The sequence below is a fragment of the Callorhinus ursinus genome, unplaced genomic scaffold (assembly GCF_003265705.2).
Source record: "Callorhinus ursinus isolate GAN/ISIS: 27379988/994484 unplaced genomic scaffold, GSC_fseal_2.0 scaffold26, whole genome shotgun sequence".
NCBI classification, from domain to species: domain Eukaryota; kingdom Metazoa; phylum Chordata; class Mammalia; order Carnivora; family Otariidae; genus Callorhinus; species Callorhinus ursinus.
This window is the reverse complement of record NW_027397088.1, coordinates 5670716-5691459: the sequence shown is the minus strand read 5'-3', so window position 1 is coordinate 5691459 and position 20744 is coordinate 5670716. Positions and strand designations below refer to the sequence as shown.

The 20744-nt window shown below is 42.9% G+C and overlaps 1 protein-coding gene across 7 annotated transcripts in view; it reads right to left on the bottom strand.

The window, feature by feature from the left end:
* Positions 1-20744, bottom strand: part of CDYL (chromodomain Y like) — a 228455-nt gene that overhangs the window by 67141 nt on the left and 140570 nt on the right. For 6 of the 7 annotated variants that reach the window (XM_073877531.1, XM_073877535.1, XM_025890920.2 and 3 more), the window contains one exon: positions 3186-3852. In XM_073877531.1, coding sequence (XP_073733632.1) covers positions 3186-3852 — 667 coding nt within the window. The remainder of the gene's footprint in view (positions 1-3185; positions 3853-20744) is intronic. The other variant, XM_073877536.1, reaches the window with a different exon arrangement.

Here is a 20744-nt window from a genome sequence, read left to right as displayed (position 1 = left end):
TAGATCATGGCCATGTTACTTACCACTGTCCTAAAAAACCTTCCTGAGTGGCTTCCATTCTTCTAAGTGGAGAGAGTGTTCTCCACAGTACATAGGACTCAGGGCCAGGAGAGAAAGGAGGTCATGAGGCTCTGCACGTACGGTGGTACTCCCATCCTAATCAATGAATCTAATGCCACAGAACAAGACAAAATAATTCAAGAATTGATGCTTATGCATCCCTGGTGGTTTTAACCAAAGCCACCTTTATGGACATGAAAAAATGTTTTCAAAATGGGAAGAAGAATAAAAAAGGAAACCACTAACTCCTTATTTAAACAGAAGCCATTACCCTCCTTTTATACAAAACAGGAGGCTTTGCCGAGGGCAGCCAAGCCTGCACGACTTGGTAAAGACAAAATGTGGAAATTTTAGGGTCAAAAAAGTTTTGAAAATCATGACCCCACGCCACCCATAAAAGTGTATATACACACAACTATTGTGGACAAAGTGGAACCACAGATCTTCTGAAGCCTTTTGTGTTCCCTTACTTTCCAAAAATACGGCCCTAGGACTGTGACTTCCTAGAGCAAGGATTAGCAAACTTTTTCTGTAAAGGGCCAGACTGCCAATTTTTTCAGCTTTGCAGGCTACGCAGTCATAATGATTCAACTCTGTCCTTGTAACTAGAAAGCAGCCACAGACCAAAAGTCAATGAATGAATGTGGCTGTGTTCCAATGAAACTTTATTTATGGAGGGACTCCTGGGTAGCTCGGTTGGTTAAACGTCTGACTCTTGATTTCGGCTCAGGTCATGATCTCAGGGTTGTGAGATGGAGCCCCGCATTGGGCTCCACACTGGGCGTGGAGTCTGCTTAAGAGTCTCTCTCCCTCTGCCCCTCCCCCATCTCTGTCTCTCCAAAAACAGAAAAACAGTCTCTGTCTCTCCCTTCTCTAAAAAGCAAAAGACAAAAAAACCCCCCAAAACTTCATGGATACAGAAATTTGGATTTCTTATATTTTCAACATGTCATTACATATTATTCCTCTTGATTTTTTTTCAAACATTACAAAGTGTCAAAGCCATTCTTAGCTTGCGGGCTGTATAGAAACAGGCGGGGCGCTGGGCTTGGCCCATGGGCTGGCTTGCCAACCGCAGCCCTGGAGTCAGCAGACACCCAGCCCTTATCTGCTGCACACAGCCCAGCGGGGGTGCCTGGCCCTGAGTCATCAATAGAGAAGTAGATGCTCCTCATCCAGTGGAGGCAGCAAGCAAAGCTGAGAACACGGGAGTAGGAAGTAAGGAACGTGTTCTGATTCCATCTCTGCCTTCAGTTCTCTCTGAACACCACAGTCTCCGTGGACTCGACTGCCCTCTTTGTGAAACAGAGCACGCAATTCTATGGCTAATCATCTCTTCTGCCTCTGAGCCTCTATGATCCTTCATTTATAGTGAGGTAAAAGAAGCAGGCCAACAATTTGGGAAGTCAACTCAGTAATAAACAAGCTCATACAAGTTCCAGGTGAGGGTGAAACTTCTGGAGTAAGGAAGAAAAGCAGCATTTGGGTAAAGTGTTATCTGAAAAATACTGGCCAAATGGCAATTTATTGTCCAGAGGGAAACCCCAGATTTCAGTTTAGATCCCTCCCTCTTCATTGCTACACAAAAGGTCTAAACCAAAACTCACTGATGCACCACAACAAGATGGATAGAGCAGTGTCTCAGGTGAACAGTTCTCCTTAAGGGAAATAGCTCCCCTCCTTCCAAACCAACATCATTTTATTTTGTTTTATTTCACTAAGGGTGAGTTGGCGGGGACACTCAGACAGATACAATTACAACATTGCAGCACAGAGGACATGGACGGCATATGAGACCAGAGGATGCAGGAGCATGTGGGTCCTGAACCAGAAGGTAGAGTGGGAGCTCCAGAGAGGACCGAGGCACAGGGGAGGCATGATGCTCCTGGAAGAGAGGGAGCTGAGAGCGGTGAGGACCAAGCAGAGACTCAGGAGCATGCCTGCTAACTAAAACAACGGTGGCCAGATCGGACTGCTGACAGGGCTGCCCCTGCCCCAGCACCCTCCAAGAACTACAGAAAATGGACAGAAACCATCAACAGGCAGGAAGCAGGGAGACCAATGAGAAAACTATGGTAGGTAAGAAATGACCAGGGACCAAAGTGAGGCCAAACTAGGGGGGCTCACATCAGAGAAACCCCTAACAGAACTCTATAAAAATCGGTGGTTCGCCGAGGCATGGGGACAGTCAGGGGAAGGGGGCTGTCTGTGCTAATCCCAGCTGTGCAGTCTTAGGAACTGGGGAGGCCAGGGCTCAACCAACTAAGCTGCAGAATCCAGGAGCTGAAACACAACAGAAAATACCCACCCCTGCTGAGTGGACTCCTACTCTGAAAAAGGGACAATGGGATCTGAACAGTTGATGATTACAGATGAACAAATGAAAGTCCCGTAGGTTCTATTAGGTGACTGGTACCTTCACCTGAAAGGCATTTCCAGTTATTTAAATACGTCAGCAAAATAAGGCTCGTGACTTCTAATCAATACTGGTCACATTTAGAAAATTCAGATGGACCCTTAACCTGAGACTTTATACATACTAAGTTGTATGAAGGTTCACAAAGAAACCTGCTATAAAGGAAAATACCACGTGTAACGGATTTAGAGTGAGGAGACACTGTTCAAAGCAAGTCGATGTGGTGGGACGGTTTGTGGATACAAATTAAACAGAGACAGCTAGTGCTGATTGAAGAGAGAAATGCCAAAGGCTTCAAGTAAAGAAAGAGGCTGCGGGCGCCTGGGTGGCTCGGTCGTTAAGCGTCTGCCTTCGGCTCAGGTCATGATCTCGGGGTCCTGGGATCGAGCCCCGCATCGGGCTCCGTGCTCTGCAGGAAGCCTGCTTTTCCCTCTCCCACTCCCCCTGCTCGTGTTCCTGCTCTCGCTGTGTCTCTCTCTGTCAAATAAATAAATAAAATCTTTAAAAAAAAAAAAGAAAGAGGCTGCACCGGCTCTCAGAGGTTCCAGTCCACAGCCTCCCCAGACTTCCATCAGCCTGCTCTCTAGAGTAAGACCAACATGTAAGAAAGGGGTGCCTACACACCTTGAGAAAATCGCCAGCATGCTGAGAAACAGCCCGTGGCATCGACAGGGCCGCTGCCTGCTGAGCAGCTCACCTGGACACTCACCTTTTCCGTTAACAGCTAATCCCGTGGCCATGGCTGCAGTCACGGGGCCAGACACCTGAGGCACTAATGGGTGTATTCGGGGCCTGCTCCCCATTCTAGCTCGCTCTGCACCAGGGCCCAATAAGGCTCCGACTGGCTTTTCGGCTGCTGCTTCTGGTGCTACTGTGTCCTCCTGACCCTGTTCGACGGGGTCCAGTTTCTCAGGGCTCTCATTCTGAAAGCCGTCCACTGCGGTCCTGCTCTTAATGGGACTCTTAGGCACAAGTATCTTTATACCTGATTTTGCTAGGTCCATGTTCTTCCGGTTTGAGAGAGATGGAGCTGTGTTTTTCCTGAACTTCTGGCTGGCAGCAAATAACTGACTGTTTTTGGACTCGTGGTCTTTGCCAATCACTAGTGACTTAGGAGAGGTCTTAGAAAAGTTGCTGTTGGTGGATCTGGAGATCTGTTTCCTGGCATTGTTTGGAGAGGTCCTATTTGTTCTGGTTAGTGTGCTTTCTTTCTGCTTTTCGGTGTGGCGTCTGTTAAAATCATGAATGTATTCCTCACAGTTCACAAGGTGCTGCTCTGGTTCCCAAGTGTCGTCCTCACTGTCATAGCCTTTCCACCGAACCAGATATTCTATCTTCCCTTTTTTGTTTTTCCTTTTGTCAACGATCCTTTCAACCTGTTTATAAACAGAAAAGAAAGAGGTGTCAATGTATTATCTGGGAAAAAAAGGGGCAAGTTTCATAAGGAAGCATCAGAAATAATAAAAACCACAGATAAAGAAAATGACTATCTCTTTCCTAAGCTGAAAAAAGCATATGAACAGAACATTGGGGATTTTAGCAATTTCCCTGAAATTAAGTCAGACAAGATGCTAAAATTTTATGCCCAGAATACATGGATGTACATTAAGTAGCCTATTTTACTGTGATTCAAAGGGGGCTCTGTTTTTATTTTTACCTCAGACCCTGACCACCTGAGTTGGTTCTCAGTTACAGCTGGAATAGGACCAGTCATCTGCAGCCTTCTGCCTGGTCATCCTCAGGGTACCAACGGCAGGCCCTCCTTGGGCACTAGCTAGGCTGTGGTAAACACGAGCTACAAAGGGCTCGGAGCCTCTGACGTGTGGAACTGGCTCACGGAAGAAACGGTGAGTATTTCAAGTATCAGTGAGAAGCACTCGGTTAAAACGGAGAAAGGTCTGGGATGCCTGGATGGCTCAGTCGTTAAGCATCTGCCTTCAGCTCGGGTCATGATCCCAGGGTCCTGGGATCAAGTCCCACATCGGGCTCCTTGCTCAGTGAGGAGCCTGCTTCTCCCTCTCCCTCTACTGCTCCCCCTGCTTGTGCTCTCTCTCTCTCTCTCTGACAAATAAATAAAAACAAAACAAAAAAACCCACAAAAAACAGAGAAAGGTCCATAGAGAATGTGATGCTGTATCAGTAACAAAATGGTCTGGAATGGTCGGTTATTTATTTACCTCCAAATATTGGTTTGAACTAATTTTATTATTATTTTTTTAAAGATTTTATTTATTTATTTGACAGAGAGAGATACAGTGAGAGAGGGAACACAAGCAGGGGGAGTGGGAGAGGGAGAAGCAGGCTTCCTGCCGAGCAGGGAGCCCGATGCGGGGCTCGATACCAGGACCCTGGGATCATGACCTGAGCCGAAGGCAGACACTTAACGACTGAGCCACCCAGGCGTCCCTGAACCTAATTTTACACTAACATCTTCAAAGGAAGATGCTGCTAATCTTTGAATTTGATGATCAATATATCCCATACCTAATTTATGAATTCACTAATTTATGAATTTGCCATAAAAGATAGTTACTGTGACATATGTACTACCTTCACATTAAGTGTAAATGGGAGATCTTTGATGACTCACGTGAACAAAATCTATTTGACATAATAACCCCATGTTATTGGGGAAATATTTAGAATCTGTTGGAACCTCTCTATAGTTAAAATAAAAACCATCAGTCTGCTTCCCCGGCGGCAGCATGCATCTCTGTACCTTGCAGGGAGAGGCCTACAGCCACAGAGCAGCTCTTTAATTAAGGATTCAACGTCTAAGCCCATTAATTACCAAGAACATCAATAAATTTCTGGCAAATCTACAGGTCAGGTCAGATGCCATAATGGTATACCTAGTTCTCCAACATTCCAAAATAACAGAAGGTAATTTAGAGTACAACAATAGACACTTTTGGAGAATGGGAGAATACCTTACCTCATCATTTCCCCCACTCTCAAAATCCACCCCCATCAAAAAAAAACTCTCCAATATGTCTACCTGGGATATAGGGAATTAAAGCCCTTAACTACAGAAAACCCTAAAATTAAATACACATTACTGCTTCCGTGCAAAAAGGACTAAGGGTAAAGAAAGGACTTGTTTCAGCAGGTGGCAGATTTCATGCCTAACAGGTCTCTACAGAGATAACTAATAATCTCTGTAGATTATTATCTAATAACTAATGTTGGATCTGCATATGCAAGTCCACACAGTCCATAATATAGCATGGAAAACTTTAAAAGTGATTTTTTTCCCCTGCTCCTTTGCTTGTGAAAAGTTTTATATAAGGGCTTAAGTATTTCAATATAAGTAAAAGACGTATTTCTGGAAAATTCCACATGAATCAATTTCATAGCAGAAATAGTTTAAAAGTTTTAAAGACAAGGTGTAAACAGATTCTCTCCTAAGAGGAAACTACATTTTAATACTTGTTTTCTTTCTAACTCAATTTCCAGTCCAGAAGCATGAAGTACAGTTGACAGATGTCCTTCTTCCCCCCTTTGAAAGCTTAAAGGAAAAGTCCTATTGATTCTTAGTCTGAGTGGCTAAAATAAATTAGTCTCCCACAAAAAGGCATCATTACCCAGATTCAAAAATATTTGACCGTACTATTAAGCCTAAAATTATTTCCAGAGAGCTTTTATGGTGGTGAGGGAGGAAAACCTTGATTCCAAGAGAAACACATAAATAAATTTTCCTTCAGGTTTTCGGTCCCTTCCCCTCGTGTTCTTCCTCTCCTTGCTAACACAGCCGTTTCTGAAAACGAGTTTCAGTAAACAGTCTTTTCAAAGTATACGCACAGGTATCCACCTCTAGTTACAGAATTTCAAAGCAAAGAATTTTATATAAAACAAACTTATTAACACAGAAGTATAGAACCGCAGACAAGTTCTACTAAGATTCTTAAAAGCCCAAGACAAAATGAAGAAAGGCATGAAAATCTTATCCAAATTACCTAGATTGTTTTGTTATGTTACCCACAATCACATGTGCCGTAAAATTCTGGTGAATCCAAATCACAATAGCCTTGACTACCTGTGGCACAGTAAACTGACCAAAGTTCTGTTAGGATTTCCTTCTAAAACTCAATCTAAAAAGCCAAGAAGTGACACAAATCAGACAAGGCTTTCCTTAACACTACAACGTCCTCTGATGGTTTGCAAAACTGTGAAATTAATCAAAAGATCATTCCAAACACCTAATTCATTTCACCTACCTCAGAGCACATCCTAGTATCTGTGGCCCCAGGAATGTGCTGAAATGTGCTACAGAGTCACAGAAGCCAGACAAGGATGGACAAAGGTTCCCTAACACAGAAACAAAAACCCACAGAGAAGCCCAAACTGGTTAAAGAGCTCAGGATGAGTAGGAAGAAAGAGTAACTCTGCTATTGCTACATTAAATACCAAACAGCCTAGAAATTTTATCAGGGCAAGGCATGCAAATATATTGGCTTATAGGAAAAGACCAAAGTTGCAAAATACAGTAGGAAAAGTTTGGCACATTGTGTTATCATCGATAACCTTGTCAGCAATACTTGTTATGATTCCTCCCAGCCAGAACAGTGGGAGCAGGCTGCCAGGATAACTTTGAAACCACAAGAAATGCTGAAAGGTTTTCTCAGGTTTGGGTCTTACACCAATGGCTGGAAAATTTGGAACAACAGAGCATCACTATGGAAAAAATGAATAAACAAAAACCCTGCTTTTATCAAAGAATTCTACAGGACCTTTGAAAAGCAACAGCTCTTTATATGAGGAAGATAAAGTGTTTCACCAGCCGTTTGAGAGTTGTGTTTACTATTAAGAAAAGAAAAAGTTGCCTGAAATACTAAGAACATTTGTTAACCATTAAAAACACAGGCAGACAGTTCCACTGCAAGAAGTAAAGGAGTAATATAAACATAAATATTTGACAACACTAAAGAAACCAAAAGCTGGTAGACACTGGAGGGACTAAACCCTTTAAACAAGGGAACCCAAGGGCTTCTGCACTCCCTGGTTGGCTGCTGGTAGGACTCACATAGAAAGTACAGTCTTCCAGGGCGCCTGGGTGGCTCAGATGGTTAAGCGACTGCCTTCGGCTCAGGTCATGATCCTGGAGTCCCGGGATCGAGTCCCACATCAGGCTCCCTACTCAGCAGGGAGTCTGCTTCTCCCTCTGACCCTCTTCCCCCTTGTGCTGTCTCTCATTCTTTCTCAAATAAATAAATAAATAAATAAATAAAATCTTAAAAAAAAAAAAAGTGCAGTCTTCCAGGCTTTGGGGGTCAGAAGGCCCGAGTCAGGAGTTGATAGAATGCTAGAAATCTAGTGAAGATCACAGACAGAAGGGCCCCACAGAAGGGGGAGTCCCCTGAAACAATATTATAAACCCTCTCAAATCCCAGTCGGACTCCTGAACTACAACAGGCTAGTGGAAAACAACAATGGGTGTGTTGGGGGCACCGAAGTCCACCTCCAGGTTTGAGGATTCACTAGAACTCCGAGGCCTCTGCATGCAGTTTCACTCATGGCTATGATTTAACACAGTGAAAGGACACTAAGCAAAATGAACAAAGGGAAAAGCATGTGGGGGAAAGTCCAAGGGAAAGCGAGCGCAGGCTTACAAGGGTCCTCTCCCAGGGGAGTCACAGAGGATGCGCTTCATTCCTCCAGCAACAAGTTGTCACAACATATGCAAAATGTTGTCTACCAAAGAAGCTCATTAAGGACTTCCTGCCCAAGAGTTTTTTGTTAGGGGCTGGCCACAGAGGCATCCTCTGCCTAGCATGGGTCAAAATTCCAGATTCTTGGAAGGAAGCAGGTGTTCAGCATAAACCATACTAATGGACATCACAATCAAATCTAAACAAACCAAGACAAAGGGTAACACCAACTAGCCAGTGAATAGAGGATAGGAGGAGAAGACATCACAGACAGCACCACAACAATGGGGGCCAGGAGACAAAGGAAACATATTTAAAGCACTGAAGGAAAAACCTGTCAACTCAGAATTCTTTATCTAAAAAAAAATATGCTTCGAAAGCAAAGGTAGAGTTCCAACTCTGGGATGGCAGTATAAAATGAGCTCTGTAAACACATTCTTCAACCAAATAAGCAAAGCTGGTACACTATTACCAAAAAAACCCCAAAACAAACAAAACCCCCCCAAACTCCAAAAAACATAAAAAAAAAATCACAAAACCCTAAAGTCTCTGGAAATTGTCCTAAGGCCATAGAGCAAATGAAGGAATACTTATTCAAGAAAGTCTACTAACACTCGGTAAGAACAAAGAGCTCATGGCATCTGAGCCAAAACCCACTTCTTTCCCCACCTACCCTCCAGTTAGTGTGACAGGAGCTCACTCCGAGTGTAGCTAAGAATACAGGCTTTCTCTTCCCTCTCTCGGCTACCAATCAAGTCTTCTCAAATGTTACTAGGACAGACAGGCTACCAGCATTTCTCCTCTTTCACTCAAAGTAGAAGAGGTAAAAATCTCTTGTGAGTATGACTGAGAGGTCAGGGACTCACTTCCTCTACCTGACCCCTATCCATAAGGAGGCTTTATCCCAGGGGTAACAGGGCAAAAATATTGGGGACTGCAACCAATTCTGCCCCGAGTCACTCTTAGGGAGAGGTTTTATGTTGGCAGAGGCAAGCTGAGAAATCAGAGGCTACCACTCTACTCAGCACCCAGACTAGTGGTTCAGAGATTTTGCCCTGGGGGAGAGGTAATCCACAAGAAAAAAGAACTATTTCCCAAAATAAAATGACTTTGTTTGAGACAGAGTATGGGTAAGTTTAAACCTAAGGATGTTCTTGAAAATGATAATGAAGGGCAACAAGCTAAACCATAACTCACCCAGTCACCAGGGAAGGCCAGCTAATAAGAGCCCCCCCTAGGATACGTATAAATCTCAGACTGGTCTCAGAAACTATTCCTACCCAAATTTAATTGGGTCAGACTGCTAAGCAATTAATGTACCAGACATTGTAAAACAAAAAAACAAAAAACAAAACAAGAGAGTAGCTAACCAGTAATCAGTTGATTCTAACAGGCTAGGTGTAATACCAAATAAAGCTAGCAGCTTAGAGAACCAGGGAAGAGATAGCCAAAGAGAGCCTTATGAAAGCACTGTTATTCCAGGACTTGCTCAAGACTGTGCCCACTGAGGAGTCCATGGAAGTCTTCACAGAGTAGGGGTAATGGATTTCACTAAAATAGTCAAGTCACAAAACAAACCATCAAGCAAATAACAACAAAAGTAAGTCCCAGAGAGGGGAGAGACGAACCAATATCTAGAACTGCTGCAATATATAACCTAAAATGTCCAGCTTTCAAAAAATTACAAGACATGAAAACACAAAGGATGACCAAGTGGCCTATACAACACTGGGGGAAAACAGGCAACAGGAACTGCTTGGGAAAAGAGAGATACCAGCAAAGACTTCAAATAAGGACACCATACTTAGAGAAGTAAAGTAAGAAGACGGTATTACCTGAAAGAATATCATTAACAAGCTAGAAATGCAAAAAGAACCAAATGGAAATTCTGGAGTTGAAATGTACAATGACTGAAAGAAAAAACTTTTTTTTTTTTTTTTTTTTTTTTTTAAGAGGATGTGGGGCTGAGGCAGAGGGAGAAGGAGAGAGAGAGAGAATCTTAAGCGGGCTCCATGCCCAGTGTGGAGCCTGACATGGGGTTCAAGCTCACGACTCTGAGATCATGACCTGAGCTGAAATCAAGAGTCAGATGCTCAGTTAGACTGAACCACCAAGGGGCCCCTGAAAGGAAATACTTTTTAATTCTGAGTGCTCAACAGATCTGAATTGGCAGAAAAATCAATCAACTTGAAGAAAAGATGGATGGAACCACAGAAATGTGAGACATGCATCTGCACACCAATATTTGTGCATTGGGGAACACAAGGAGATGAAGCAGCAGAAATGTTTGTAAAAATGGCTGAAAACTTCCCCCAAGTTTAAGATAAATGCAGAGATCCAGAAACACAGGTAGTAGTCAAAATACCAAAAATCAGGGCAGAGAGAAAACCTGGAAGCAGCAAGAGGAAAATAACTCCTTAGTTACAAGGGAATTCGAATAAGATTAACAGCTAACTTCTTATCAGACATAATGGAAGAAAAAGGCAGTGGGACAACATTCAAGGTACTAAAAGAAAACCATGTCAGTGAAGAATCTTATATCCAGCAATGCTCTTTTACAAAATTGAAAACAGAAAAGGGTACATACTGTGTGATTCTAAATGTCTGACAATTCTGGAAAAGGCAGCACTATAGAGACTGTAAAAAGATCAGTGTTTGGATTACTGTGGAAAGAGGGATGAAGAGGTAGAGCACAGAAAAGGTGTAGGGCAGTGAAATTATTTTCTATGATACTATTATGGGGGATAAATGTCATTATAGACTTGTCAAAACCCACAGAATGTACAACACAAAGAGTAAACCCTAATGTAAACTATGGACTTTGTGTGATAGGACTCATCAGTGCAGCTTCATCAGTTTTAACAAATGCACCATCCACTCTGGTCGGGGATGTCCATGATAGTGGGGGAGGCTGTTCTTGCATAGGGGCAGGAAGTACATGGGAACACTCTGTTCCTTCTGCTCCATTTTGCTGTGAATCTTAAAACTGCTGTAAAAAAAGAGTACAAACCACCCCCTCTCCTAAAATGAAAACAAAATAAAGATACTCTCAGATAAATAAAAGCAAAATTTGTTGCTTGCAGACCTGCTTTACAAAAAATACCTAAGGAAGTTCTTCAGGCTGGAAAGAGATCAACCAGAATTCACACACAAAAACCCAAAGAGGACTGGTAAAGATAATTATGTAATTCTAAAAGTTTAAAATGCATATTTTTCTGCATTCTTCTTACTTAAAAAGCAACTGTATAAAACAACACATATGCAATTGTGCTGCTGGATCTGTAACATATAGAAATATGTAACTGTTTCAAGCATATCTAATAAGAACCAACAAAATACATGAAGCTAAAACTGACAAAAGAATAAGCAGAGAAATGACAATTCAACAGTAAGAGTTGGAGACTTCATTGTCCACATTCAGTAATGGATAGTGTAAACAGAAGATCAACAAGGTTACAGAAGTCCAGAACACCACCATATACAAGCGAGATCCAGCAGACATCCAGGGAATTCTCTATCCAGCAACAGCAGAATATAATTCTTCTTAAGCACACATGGAACATTCCCCAGCATAGACCATATGCCAGCCCATAACATGAGCCTCAATAAATCTGAAGGGATTGAAGTCATACAGTCTTACTGCCAATAAAGTTGAGTGAAAATGAAAATTAACAGAAAAATCTGAGAAATTCACCACTGTGGGACAAAGAAGAAATCACAAGGGAAATTAGGAAATCCCAAAAGATAAATACAAAAACACAACATACAGTGATGAAAGGGAAATTTATAGTTGTAAATTGCCTACACTGAAAAAGAAGAAAAATTTCAAATCAGTAGCCTAACCATTCACCTTAAGACACTGGAAGAGGGGCCTGGGTGGCTCAGTCAGTTAAGTGTCAGACTCTTGATTTCGGCTCAGGTCATGGTCTTGGGGTTCTGGGATTGAGCCCGGGGCCAGCTCTGTGCTCAGCATGGTGTCTGTTTGTCCCTCTTCCTCTGTCCTTCCTCCTCTGCTCAAATAAATAAAATCTTAAAAAAAAAAAAAAAACACTGGAAAAGAGCAAACTAAACCCAAAGCATGCAAAAGGAAGAAAATGAGAATTAGAGTAGAAGTTCATGGAACAAAGAACAGAAAAGCAATATAAAAAACAAAACAAAACAACAAAACCAAGTTTCCTTGAAAAGATCAAAATTGACCAAACTTTAGTTATATTAATCAAGAAAAAACAGAACACTCCAATTATTAAAATCAGGAATGAAAGCGGGAACTACCAACAGCACAGAAATAAAAAGAATTATAATACAATGAACAACTGTATGCCAATGATTTGGATAACTTAGATGAAATGAGCAATTCCAGGAAAGACAGAAACTCCTGAAACTAAATCTGAATAGATTTATAACAAATAAAAAGACTGAATTTGTGAAAAAACAAAAACAAAACAAAAAAACCAAACCAAAACAAAAACTCCCCACAAAGAAAAAGCACAGGACCAGACTGCTTCTCTGGTGAATTCTACCTGGCCTAACATGATCATCCAAAGCTGTAAGCAAATCTACCCTAAGGTCTGAAGGGAGACACTATTTTTATCTCCAAGACTGTTGCTATACCAACATTACTGAAGAGAGTCAAGGACAAATGCACAGTCTCTGTTCCCAAGACATACAGAAACGCAGAGGAAAATGCATACGGAGATCCCTTGAGAACTGTCCCCTCAACAGTATCCATCCCTTGTATTCACAGTGTCTTGGCTTCTGGCAAATTTTCCTGAGTATACCACTCCATCAGCTGCTGTGATCAATCTGACCATTAGAGGCTGGGACCAAATCCATTCAATTTGTCTCATACAACATTTAATTAAAGCTACTATCTGCAGGACTCCAGGCATCAGAATGAGCTACCCTGCAGTCCTGTCTTTAGCCATGCCTCCAGTGTCCTGGACCCAGCTGGCTGAACAAATCCCATAAACTCTCAGGATCTATCTCAGAAAGCCAGATGGCTTTCTCCTTAGGTTTCTGAATTGATTTTTCCTCTTGCTCTGGGGCATTAATACAGGTACAACAGGATGCATTAGTAATTGCACGAGCTCTGTCTTGGCCCACAAGGAGGAAATCCAGAGTAAGTCTAGCATTTATACAACCCTGACTAGTGAGTTGAGGCTGACTGAGTATCTTCCAGCCAAGGCATTTTTACTGCTCACTTCAGAGAAAGGCAGCGACAAATTTCCTACTGCCCTTTCTATGGTTCTGACAGTAGGGCCGTCTGCAGGCTATATACACAGTAAGTCAATTATCCCTCCAGCAACCTGCTCTGAGTAATCAAGAGGAGCCTCATTTTGGAGATCTCCACGGTCTTATGAGGGCTCTATGACCTACTACTGGCTGTTTTCCTTAAACACCTCAAGGTCTTCAGTGATCACCTTCAGGGTGTAAGTCACCATGTTTGTGGGAGAGAAACACGCGCGCAGTCGCAACGGTGCACATGTTGGTCCTGGAAAGTGTTGTTTACAGTGACTGGGGTTCCCCCAGTGGCCCTTCTATCATGGCGGCATCGGCTGAAAGTGCCTCCAACATAGCTTTCCAGCTGGTTAAGTTCAAGTAACTGTCTTGTCCTTGCTTTTGGAGGGGCTGCCTGAGAACAGTCAGTCCAACCTGTCCAGTATGTCTAGTCAACCAGCCAGGTGGCAGTCATCTGCACTCATGGAATGACAGTGATGGCCCTAAGAATGGAGGTGGGCTGACATCTGAAGGTGTTAACAGGTGTTTTGTGGAGCAGGAACTGTTCTACGTGGCTTCTGATATCTTCTCAGTGCGGTTACGAGGAATGCACCAATTCATCATAATATGTTCTGGCCAGGGAAGGCAGATCCAAAAGTTACACTTAAGTCCCTTGCAAAAATTTGGGAGAACCACACCAAGGCTTTTCCATTACTGAAGACGACTCTAGGGGTGGTTCTGAAGGACAAGGATCTTTAATGTCCTTCCCTTTCCAGTACCTCCGGAGATGTAAAGTGCTCTCTCCCCACGTGTCAGGACTGGTGCCTTCTCTCCAATACCACATGTTCCCATTACAGCACCTGCTTGCCAATCACACTTTACCCACACCCAGTCCTCTGCAAGGTAGGGCCATGTGCTGGAGAAGTGAGGGCATTTTTATGCAGCTTACACAGATCCACTACGTCCTTCTACGTTGGCCAACGTGTGCCCTGCTGGGAACTCAGTGGCCAGAGGACTAAACTAAGTGATCATTATCCTAATAATCTAGGCTCCCCCTATCAGTCCGACAAGACAATTCAGGGGACCACGGCAAAATTAAATTCAAATTCCCAAGTCCCCACTGGCTGGGCTGTCACCCAGGGCAGTCTGCGGTTGCTGTTATGGGAAAAAATATACCCAGGAATGATCAGGATGGAATTCAGAATTTTCAAAATGGGTGTATATAAAATGTCTCACAACTTCTGTCCTAGTCATAACCCAGGAAGCAGCTAAGAGGAAATGATCCCTTCCTGGGGAAAGCGGTATTCAGTGACCCAACTGCTTTGCTATGTGTAGAGGAGGAGGGGACGAGATGAAGGAGGCAGAGTCAGAAACCTTTCTGCACGGGTTTCCGACGAGGCTACTCCAGGGCTCCGCGATGCCACACACCATCTGTGGATGGTAGCGAACATGGAAGGCCCACCGAACACCTTAACTGAAAGTCTACTACTAAGTGGCATTTGAGATAAAGGTGCATCACTGCCAGGCTGCACATGGTCTGGACAGCTTGGAAACACGGCACAGATTAGCTTCAGGGGTCACTATGGTATGACCAAAGCTGGATGGTCAGTCTAGAACAGCAACACCATAACCTGAAAGTGTCATCAGTGGGGAGGCACCTGTTAGCTGTGAGGAAGGCGCAAAGGTCTCCTGTAATCAGCCTGCCAGTGGGGCAGGTGGGACAAAGGCCCACGTGATGTGGCTCCCCTCTGTCAGGGAAACTGGGTAAACATTTGGCAGGAATCATACACTGGACATGCAGCAGTCAGGTGTGCGCCAGAAACACAGAAGTCTTTACAAGGAGTCCAGTCAGTGACGGTGGATGTGCGGTCACGTCTGGTACAAGGACAGCCTGGACGGTGCAAGCTCACCTAGCAGCCGGATGCCAGCCAGTCTCATCAAGAGCAGGCACTTACCAGGGGCGTCGACCTGAAGAGCTCAAAACAGTCCATCATTTTCCGAGCGGCAGACGGAAGGCTAGGCCATGCCCCAGAGTCCATCCAAACCTCACGGCTCACCAAGGGGAGTACCAAGCAGAGCGCGAGCACTGCCCTGAGGTATGCCTAATGAGCAGAGAGGCCACGTCCCACCTCAAGAGCAGGTGCAGCAGCGGGACCTGATGCACACCACCGGTTTTCAGCTCAACTGAATCATTAGTGAACCAGGCCTGGCATCTCAGGGAACCCTGTGAAGCAAGGGTCCCACTGAGCCAGTGGCTCAAGCTTAGGGTGAAGGAGTGGGGGATACAGACTCCTCCCACTTCACATAAAGTTAACATGCCACTGGGACCAGGCATTTAGTTCTTCAACATGGCATTTCCACTTAACAATTGAGGCCTGCTGGGTCCTTCCCGTTGGGTTAGTCACTGATTCCAAATTCACCACCTCAAATTGAGAGTACCGGGCCTGAGAGTCACAAGACCTCCAGGGGACAGGCATTCAATTTCGACAAGAGCCTGGTAGCAAGGTAAGACAAGCTAATAATAGCTAGCTGCTTTTCAAAAGGGGGGTGCCTGCAGCCAAGACAGCTGCACACCTCTGGACAGCTTCCAACACAACCTGCTAGATTTGGCCTCAAAGGATGCTGATTTGCAAGTTGGCCTATATAAAGGGCCAAGGAGAATAATGCCCAAGTGAGGCGCACACTGTCTCCAATAGCCAAAGCCCAATAAAGTGCTGGACTTCCTATTTCATGTGAGGCTAAGGAGAGAAAAATTACTGTCGAGTGCATACGGGGTTCCAGACCACGCGTCTGCCCATGGAGTCCTAAAAACCTTTACATAGCAAGTAGACCTCTCAATTTTGTTGGGGGCGAATGAGCCACTCTTGCTGGTGATGAGAACCCAGACAGGGCTTTGGAGACCGAGGCTTCTGACATGCCTGCCAACAGGACACCACCCGCTGTGATTTCAGAGGGCAGGATCACTCAGTCTAAATCCTAACCCACCCACTACTGGCAAACTGTGGATGAACTTACATACCCCCAAAGATGTACTACATACAATCTACACACAGTTCTGTCTGATTGGGAGAATCCTTGAAACTTACAAGGACAGGGAAGTCCAAAGTATATAACAACACATCAATTCCTACTATACATTCGGATATATAGCAACAGTACACTGAATTGACCCAATGGGCTCTACCCAGGAGATCATGTTAACTTCTTTCCCCACTGTACAAAGCTTGGCGAAAGCCCATCAGTTGATTCAGATACCACCTACTCCTGCTAGACTGGAAAGGATGGTGACTTGGGTGGCCTTACCCAAGAGAGTCACAAATGTTTGAGCTCCTCCCCTTTCCAAAGTTCCCTAGAATACCAGGATGGGTGTGTATGGCCTGCAGTCCCCTTTGGGGACAGGGAAGGCTCAGCCAGACCTCCCTAAAGCAGCTGGGGTCAAAGTAGAGGTGGAGAGAGGGTCAGGTGCTGCACCAGTAAATAAGCACATTCACCTTCCATTCAAGTGGCATGGTGGCTGCTCCTGGCTCAACCACACTTCCAGTGTTTTCAGTCCACTGTAATTAAGCCCTGTGTCAGGTGGCAGGCCATTACTGTTTCAGCAGTCTCATCCGGCTGGGGCAATAGAGTTTGCACATTTTGGTTGGTTCAGGCCTGACTTGCTCAGCAGCAACTTCATGGCGTGTGACTAAACTATGGGTATTCGATGCTCCACTATCCTGACACCTCACATGGTTTTAGCAGAAAGGCCAGGGGAGAATTTTCCAGGCAGTGGGGCGAATGGTAACAATTTATCTCAAACTTTTAGGATTTCTCTTTCTCTAATGCATCACCTTCATCAGCATTGGAAATCCAATGTGAGGCAGCAAAAGCCCAACGAGTACTAGTCAATGCATCATCAGTGTTTTCCCACTGGTATTTGTCTGTCTCTGGGGAATCTCTCTGAGAGGGCCAAACCTCTCTCCTGGCAGCCAGGACCCTCTGCAAAAAAACCTGAGCCTTTTATTGTCATGTTCCAATGGACCGGAGGTTGGCATGACACAGTGTTGGAGAAACGGAGTAGCAAGGCTGCCCAGCTGTTTCTGCTTTAACAAGTCCCAACCCCTCATCTCCCAAGGAAACCAGCCAAAGTCCTAACAATCTGCCTGCTTTCTGCCCATTGTGGTTGTGACTTTCCCTCCTTTAGCTTTTTGCCCACCAAACCAATGAGGATGTCCTCCTGCCCAGTAAGGAGGTACCATAACCTGAGTGGTGTTTGGCAGCCATGTTCAAACATGACCATGTAGTCAGGAGTCAGTCTGCAAGCATCTCCCACTTCTTCCTCATTATCACACAATTAAAGGAGACGACCATTTATTGCCAGGTTGGGGATTTGGTCAACATGTCAAGCTACTGATATTCCTGGATTTTCCTCAAATCTCCTCAGTTGACCCAGGAGGCTTTCATCTTCCCCTTTGAGAAAATCATAGCCTTGTCTGTGTCCTGTCATCATAACCGAAACTGTTAAGAACTGTGACCTGTGATTTTACACTATTTGCAAGCTAACAAATGAGCCTGCCAAGTTTCATGGATGTGGCAGAAAGCAAGAGACTTGGAGTCCTAGATAACAGGACTTTGACTACTCACAGCAACTGGAATAGTCAGAGTACCAGCATCTTATTTTACAGTTCCCTGAGCCCCCAGTTCCCTCAGGACACATGAAGGCCATACAATGGATTATGGTACAGGAGAGGACACTGAGCTAAGAAAGCTCAATTTTTTAGGACGGTCAGTGAGTGTGCCTGCCCCAACCCCTGGCAAGAGAAACTACTGCTGCTGTCCTCTACACAGACATCCTTAAATAATGTTCAAGGCAGGGGGTGAGGGAGGTGCAGGAACTGGATGAAGGTCGTCAAAAGGTATAAACTTCCAGTTTTAAGATAAAGAAATACTGGTGAATTAATGTATAACATGACTGTGGTTAACACTGCTGTATGGTATATCTGACAGTTGCTCAGAGAGTAGATCCTAGAAGTTCTCATCACAAGAATTTTTTTCTCCTTTTTTGCATCTACATAAGATGATGGCTGTTAACTAAACTTACTGCAGTAATCGTTTTGCAAAATAAGTAAGTCAGGTCATTATGCTGTGCACTTTAAACTTATACACTGCTGTATGTCAATTCTATCTCAATAAAAGTAAAAGAAAAAATGTTCATGAATTAAAATAAATAAATATTGTTAAACAATACATTTTCTCAGATTCAGACAATCCCAATAATAATCCCAGCAAACTTTTGTGTGTAAACTGCCAAAAAGATTTTAACACTCACGGAAAGGCAACAAACCTGAAAAGAAACCCTAGGAAATCTTGAAAAAGAAAAAGTAGCCGTATGTCATCACTTCAAGACCTACTACCATAAAGCAACAGTACGGTCCTTGATCCAGGGTCTACAGAGAGATCAATGAAACAGGGGACAGCAAGGGAGCCCGAAGGAGACTCTCACTGACAGATCACGGCCAAAGGATTCGTTTATTTACTTTTGGTGAGAAAGGCTTCCAAAGCAATCCATTTGGCTGAGTCCTTTCAGTATTCAGTGCTGGGATACTGGTTATCCACAAGTTAAAAAAAAAAAAAGTGAATCACAATCATTATCACGACTTTTATATACAGAAATTGATTCAAGATGTTTTATAGGCTTAATTATAAAAGCTACAGGATGTCAACTTTGCATCTTCGGGGAAGGCAATGCTTCCTTAGGTGACAAAAAAGCACTAACATGAAAGAAAGAAAACTGATAAACCAGACTTCATCAAAACACAATACTGACAAAATGTATAAAACAAGCCATATATTGGGATATACTATCCATTAAAGATATCTTCAAGGACTGGTCCCTATGTCTAATAAAAAAGTCCAGGCATTCAATAATGGCAATACAGAAGTAAGAAGTGGGCAAAAGATGTGGGCACACATTCCCAAAAGAAGACACATGAATGGCCAATAAACACATTGAAAAGTGATGAATATCATCGTTCTTGAGGAAAATACAAATTAAAAAATACAATGAGATACTACCACACATCCATTAAAATGGATAACAAGAAAACACACCAATGATGAGCAACTGAGATACTCACCCATTGCTGGGAGGATTTTAAAAAGGTACAGCCATTTTGGTAAAAGGTCTGACAGCATTTTATAAAACTAAACAAATACCTTACCTATGATCCAGTAATTCCAATCCTAATTACTTGCTCAAAAGGAATGAAAACATATGTCTACAAAAAGATCTGTACAAAGCTATTTATAGCCGCTCTATTCATAACGGCCCCAAACCAGAGACAGCCCAAAGTTCCAACAAGTGACTGCACACAGTGTGGTAAGTACAGACAATATCACATAATAACAGAAAGGAATTAACTAGTGATACATGCAAGAACATGGCTGAGCCTCAAAAACATGCTGAATGAGAAAATCTTACTCAAAAGAACACTCATTGCATAATTCCATTTAAATGGAAATTCTTGAAAGAGCCAAAAAAACCCTACACCCCTTTAAACAAAAAAATGGAAGCAAAAACAAAGGTTGGTAGGGAATTGACTGGGAGGGGACATCAGTGAACTTCCTGGGCTGACAGCTTTCTAGCTTAATAAGCACTTCTGGAATGCACAGGTATATGTGTGCCTTTGTTAAGCTCAGCAACTGGTATCGTATTTAAGACCTGTGCATTGCCTTGTTGGAAAATTTTGTATCAAAAGAAAAAAGCTATAAATAATATGGAATTCTAGTTAATGACACGCATGCTAATGAAATTTTTTATGGGGAAGTGCCCTGAAGTCAGCGTTTACTTTAAAATATGTCAACAAATGAGATGATGGATGGAAACTGGGCTGAAAAATGGAATGTTCGTGGAAGAGCATGTACTGGGCATATGAATGTTCATTGTAAAATTCTTTCAATTTAGATGTTTAAAATTTTTCATAATTAAAAAATGGTGAGGTGACTTTTCAGTCAATATTTATTCTTGATTTTAAAAACTCAGAAATAAAGGAATCTACAGACAACTGCTAGGAAAAATAAGTGAATTTAATAAAAGTCACAGGATTAAATTTTTTAAAAATCAAGTGAATATCAAAATTTTTTTAAAAAATCCGATCAATTTTTATATAATGGTCCTAAATGGTTAGAAAATGAAAAAATTTTAAATCTCCATTTATAATATAATCAAAAAGCAAAATATTAGGAATATAGTTAATAAAAATGCCTAAAACATCTACACTGAAAATGACAAAACACGGCTAAGAGAAACTAAATACCTATAAATTGAGTGACATATCATGTTCATAATTTGGCAGACTCAGTATTATTTAGTTGTCAATTTTTCCAAAATTGATATAGATGCAACACAATTCCAATACAAACAT